The sequence below is a fragment of the Littorina saxatilis genome, linkage group LG10 (genome assembly GCF_037325665.1).
Source record: "Littorina saxatilis isolate snail1 linkage group LG10, US_GU_Lsax_2.0, whole genome shotgun sequence".
Taxonomy (NCBI): Eukaryota; Metazoa; Mollusca; class Gastropoda; order Littorinimorpha; family Littorinidae; genus Littorina; species Littorina saxatilis.
The window spans coordinates 14,648,537-14,654,255 of NC_090254.1; the positions used below are offsets into that span (position 1 = coordinate 14,648,537).

The following is a 5,719-nucleotide window of genomic DNA, read 5'->3' on the forward strand; positions in this document are numbered from 1 at the left end:
ATAGAGTGTTTCGCTCAACGAAAGTCACGCAGTTGTGTGTGTAGTGTGTGCGTTTGCGTGTGTGTTAGTGTGTGTGTGCCCACGCTGGTTGTAAGAGAAAATTGACAGAATCGTATTTAGCCTTTATCACATGACCTTGATTCATTGTATAGATAGCTCTGGGAACAAGCAATATTTGTTGGGATGACAGAAAAAGGACAGACGAGATTTGATATTCACAAACACCTCATCCTGGACGTTCTTTACTCCAACTACACGATCAAAACAAGCCGGAGAGAAACATCACGTTTACTGTCATTTAGTTCCTTGAGAATAAAACAATGATCTCAATCGGTCGGAATTAGATACCCTTACCCTACCACCTAGACATTAAAAACCGTCACAGATACATTTGGTAAGAACCTTGACATTTTTGATTTTATTTTCGGTTTCTGCTGTTTGACACTGACTGCATATTGCATACCACACGTATTTTATGTCGTTTAGTAAAGAGGTGGGAGAGAGCAGAGTGGCTGTGAAAAATATCGTCATGGATGATGACACAACTACTATGGCAAGAATTTGTAGCGAAATCAGCCCCAACATCAGCAAGTGGAGTGACATCAACCACACATCAAAACATCTCACAAGTATTATTTTTTTCTCTTCAGAAAAAGCACAAGTGTTTGGCAAACAGCGTCATAGCATAAGCTTACCTGAAGAAGTGCTTTAATCTTGCACTTGCACAAACCAAAGGAGATTCCTCACAGTGCAAGATTCAGCTGGAGCAAATCGTGCCGCATGCTTTCGGGGACCACACAGACTGCGGAGAATGGTGTGGCTTTCACAAAGACCATGAAAACTACAAACATGCTACTCTGGGAAAGGATTTGACTGGGGCAACTATCCGTGAAGATCTCCAAGCAGCGGGTCCATGTCTTCAGTCAGAACTGTGAGAAAATTGCCCCAGGAGGTTCCACGAAGGAGGTCGAATCTTTCAACAACATGGTCACAAGCAAAGCCCCAAAGAGATGCCATTTTCCCGCAACAAATAACTTAGTCGAGGGTAGGGTGTGCTGTGGCACAGAAGAATCTTGGAAATAATTATCTCACCAATGTGAATCAGAATCTTGGATTGTCTCCTGGAAAAAATATGCCTGAAAGAAGCAATCCGAAGAGACATTGAAAGAGAAAGGCGGTTGACTTACACAAGAAGCAAATCCTTCAAACTGCAACTTTCTTTCTTTCTTTCTTTATTTGGTGTTTAACGTCGTTTTCAACCACGAAGGTTATATCGCGACGGGGAAAGGGGGGGGGGGGGGAGGGGGGGAGATGGGATAGAGCCACTTGTTAATTGTTTCTTGTTCACAAAAGCACTAATCCAAAAAATGCTCCAGGGGCTTGCAACGTAGTACAATATATTACCTTACTGGGAGAATGCAAGTATCCAGTACAAAGGACGTAACATTTCTTACATACTGCTTGATTAAAATCTTCACAAACATTGACTATATTACTTAACAAGGGTAAAAGGAGAAACAGAAACCGTTAGTCGCCTCTTACGACATGCTGGGGAGCGTCGGGTAAATTCTTCCCCCTAACCCGCGGGGGGTTCAAACTGCAACAAAAAGCAAAAGAAAATCGTGAAGGTACGACCTACAAGTCAGATGTTGCCACAACGCACCCTGCTGACCACCGTGCCATCCCTGCTGCCAAGCAACCACCACAGCTCCAGCAATTGCAAGGACTGAATTCCCAGAAGATAGTGTTTTGTGACATTGAGACTGGGTCACTACAGAAGAATGCAGACATTCTTCAGATTGGTGCTTGCTGTGGTGAACAAAACTTTGTTCAGAATGTCTCACCAACCAAATCTGTCTCTACAAGCCTCCATAGTCACAGGACTAAGTTGCCAAGGTGGTGTGCTTTTCCATCGAGGCACGCCAGTGCAGTCTCTTCCTCTTAAGTCTGCATTGAGTTGCGCCTTGAGTCGCCTTGTGGTGAGATATGTGCGCGTTATAAATTCTCGTATTATTATTATTATTGTTATTGAATGTTTCTGGCATAGCTGGAAGAAAGGGTGGGGGGGGGGGGGCAGCTGTGTTGGTTGGCCACAACTTTCAATGGTTTGATTTTCCACGACTGTTGCGAGCCTTTCGCTCAGTGGCTCTTGAACAAGCATTTCTGAACCCCTCCTCAAAGCACTGTAAATAACCTGACCAGGAAAGCTACAGCCAAGTACATCTGGTGGACAATAACCTGGGGGTCAAGTATGATGCGCACAACGCTCTGGCTGATGGGAAAAGTCTGCAACAGCTGTTCTGCCACTCTAACGCTGACGATGACAACAGTGCTGAAATTCAGCTTTATGACACAATGGGCTTTCGATCCAGGAAGAAGCAACAGAAAATGCGGACACACTCAAAAGTTGTGTGTGTAAAAAGGCTCCGTCATCACAAATGGCACTAACAATTGGAAAGTCTGGACTGTGTCTTAGGCATTATAGTATATCATTCAAACGAAGTGGACCTGAGGGGCTGAAACAATTACTAACTGAAAGAACCAGGGGTGTACCACGAGTGACAACGTGCAAGAAGGTCTTGGATGGTATTATCCGCCTCTTCGAATTGTACGATGCTATTTTTGTCTCTGATTTGAGGACGAACATATATGTCGACATGTCAATGCATCGCAGTATGAAATAATACAGGTAGGAGGTCATTCTTCACTATGGTATTGAGTCTGATTTCGTCGTCCATCTTGAATCAAAAAGCACTCTTCTTGCAACAACAACAAAAACTTCGTTGCGAGCTACGGCGAAGCTTCGCATGTCAAAACTTGAGAAGCGATGTTGGGGTCAAAGTACCACGCCGTAGCTGCGGGTTTTTGGTATTAAGACTTTGCGAAGCTTCGTGTAGTCGACTACGGGCTCAATTAAGGACAGGCTTAAGTGGGCTAGATCTAGATCTAGTGTCTCGCTTTCTTGCACAGTGTCACCTATGCTTACTCTGTGTGTGTGTGTGTGTGTGTGTGTGTGCTGTTTGTCGATTTCTTACGTGAGCCTTGAAGGCTTCGCCTCTTGTTTTCATTTTACATTTTGACACATGAAAAACTAAACCAAACAAAAAGACCAGATCGGGACGGCCAATTTCCTCCCCATTTGCAGCAAAAGGGAATGGCAGGCCTCCAACAGGGAAACCTGCTCCTCAGAACACGACAACCCACTACAAGAACTCATCTGGTAGCCTGATACCATACAATACAATACCAAGCACCCGCAGAACAATTCCTGGAACACCATGAGGCCATGCCTCTTTGAGCCACCACACTTATGGCCCACATTGACACCAGGATACAGAAGGGCATTCAATCGGCTCTGCAAGCATTGCCAGAGAATTCCTCAACATCAATGGCCCAAGATCTGGCCACAAAAGTTGGTTGGTTATTATCATTTATTGTCTCTTCAGCATGTCAATGCTATTCGAGACCGATGCAAGTTTGTTTCGAGTCCTCTATTAGTTCACATGTTAACTTCCATGCTCAAAACTATTTAGGCTTACAATCAGGTTTGTTTGTTTGTTTGTTTGCTTAACGCCCAGCCGACCACGAAGGGCCATATCAGGGCGGTGCTGCTTTGACATATAACGTGCGCCACACACAAGACAGAAGTCGCAGCACAGGCTTCATGTCTCACCCAGTCACATTATTCTGACACCGGACCAACCAGTCCTAGCACTAACCCCATAATGCCAGACGCCAGGCGGAGCAGCCACTAGATTGCCAATTTTAAAGTCTTAAGTATGACATGGCCGGGGTTCGAACCCACGACCTCCCGATCACGGGGCGGATGCCTTACCACTAGGCCACCGTGCCGGTTTACAATCAGGTCTATCACTGTAAAATGAAGGTGGTCGCAGAAGTACCGACTACAGCTAGTTCAAATCTTGCTGAAACGATGACCCACAATGGAAATGGAAACACCAAGAGAAGCGGTACATGAAGAAGTTGAATGGCGATGGGGTAGAAGGATTGTTGAACTGGGAGTGTGGAGAATAGTGCGGGTACAAAACATCTCCTGCTACTTACTGTCATAGCACGCTCAGAAAAGACCTGAGTGCGTGTGTGTGTGTTTGTGGGTGGGTCCGTTTGTGTGTGTGTATGTGTGTGATTGCGAGTTAGACCGGAGTTTTAGTATTGAGACCAGCAGACACAAGTTCATTGTATTTTTGATTTTTATGTCTAAATGTTTTTACTTCTGTCTATTCCAGCACCTGTGATTTCTCTGACAAGATGTGTACGTGGCTTGTGTGTGTGTGTGTGTGTGTGTGTGTGTGTGTGTGTGTGTGTGTGTGTGTGTGTGTGTGTGTGTGTGTGTGTGTGTGTGTGTGTGTGTGTGTGACTGACGCTTGTTGTTATAATAATGATTGTGGTGTTAATGTTAGTGTATGTTTTTTAATTGATGTTGAATTTTTTTGATTATTTGAAAGCTCGAATACACAACTCAATCACTCGAGAATGGAACAATAAAGAAGAATCGAAAACAAAATGAAAAGGCAGTCAGTACAGAGCCATCTTGAGGTCAGAAGAATCCACTTACAAAACACCTGTAGCCAACACACACTATGGCGACATGACCGCGGTGCCCGGTGCACTTCATTCGCCTCAGTTGAAGCCGCTTGAGAAAATGTGTGGATTGCTTGTCTCTTTTGACATGGAGACCGGCTCCCTGCAAAAAGATGCAGACATAATTATTGCAAATTGCGCCATGCACGGATGAAATCGTGTTCAATGAGTACGTACAGCCCTCAAAATCAGTCGCTCCATCGGCCACTGCTGTGACAGGAGGTGTACGTGTTGTTCAAGCACGGTTCCCTTGAGCGAAGCCCTCCGCGGTTTTGTCGACTTTCTTCAAAAGAAAGCTTCCGTCATACTAGTTGGGCACAATGCATGCAATTTTGATTTTCCAAAGCGTGTACGAGGCAGTGTGTGTGTAAGAGGTGTTGACACCCTTCCGGGTTTTTCAGGAAATAATCCAGCAAGAAGAAAAGTATTCACAAGAAGCACTGTTTTACAAAGTCTTCCGACAGAAATACACTGCATCTGTCTGCATTTGCCTACACTGAGCAGTTTTTCAAGCAAGTAAACCCTTGCAGCAAAACTTTACTGGGGCACAGTTTCAGCGCTGAATGGTGCTTTCAGAAGTTTCGCTTTGAGAAAAGACTGCATGAGAACGTTGCTACATTCACCGGTCTTGTAAAAACAGGAGTCGTATCGAGCCACATGGACCAAAAGATTGGTCTGGCTGGCCTAACACTGCAACGCCTGCATTTGGTCTATAGTCGCGGGGGGCGACAGGGGCTCTTTAGGATTCTCTCAGAGAGTCACAAGGGTCCAGATCACATTCCGGGCATGTCTCTGCATTTAGAGAACATCCTCACCTTGGCAGATATAAGAGCTGCCTGGCAGCAATATGATGAGGATTTCCGTCAGATGATTGCAAGGGGGGGGGGGGTGGTGTTATGTTGGGCAGTACAAACATAGAGATGTACGTAAAGTCTCTAATGAAAAGACCCGTGGAACAAGAGGGTAGAATGCAGCACAAGAACACACAGCGATCTAGGGTACCAAAAGGGGTATGAATCAAATTTCATACAAGCCTCAACTGTAGTGCTGGCACAACATGTATGCATCAACATAAGTGTTTTCACTGCTTAAATGATCATCCCGCGTTCAAATGCAC

The 5,719-nt window shown here is 45.0% G+C and overlaps 1 protein-coding gene across 1 annotated transcript; it reads left to right on the top strand.

Moving 5' to 3' along the window:
- Positions 1-493: 493 nt before the first annotated feature.
- On the top strand, positions 494-1,136 carry LOC138979048 (uncharacterized). Its single transcript, XM_070351857.1, has 2 exons — positions 494-629; positions 884-1,136. Exons 1-2 carry the CDS (start codon positions 530-532, stop codon positions 1,081-1,083), a joined length of 300 nt encoding a protein of 99 aa, XP_070207958.1. The 5' UTR covers positions 494-529; the 3' UTR covers positions 1,084-1,136.
- Positions 1,137-5,719: the final 4,583 nt, after the last annotated feature.

Coding starts and splice junctions, on each gene's coding strand:
- LOC138979048 (XM_070351857.1), top strand. CDS start 530: ATGGATGATGACACAACTACTATGGCAAGAATTTGTAGCGAAATCAGC. Junction 630..883: donor CACATCAAAACATCTCACAA/GTATTATTTTTT, acceptor GACTGGGGCAAC/TATCCGTGAAGATCTCCAAG.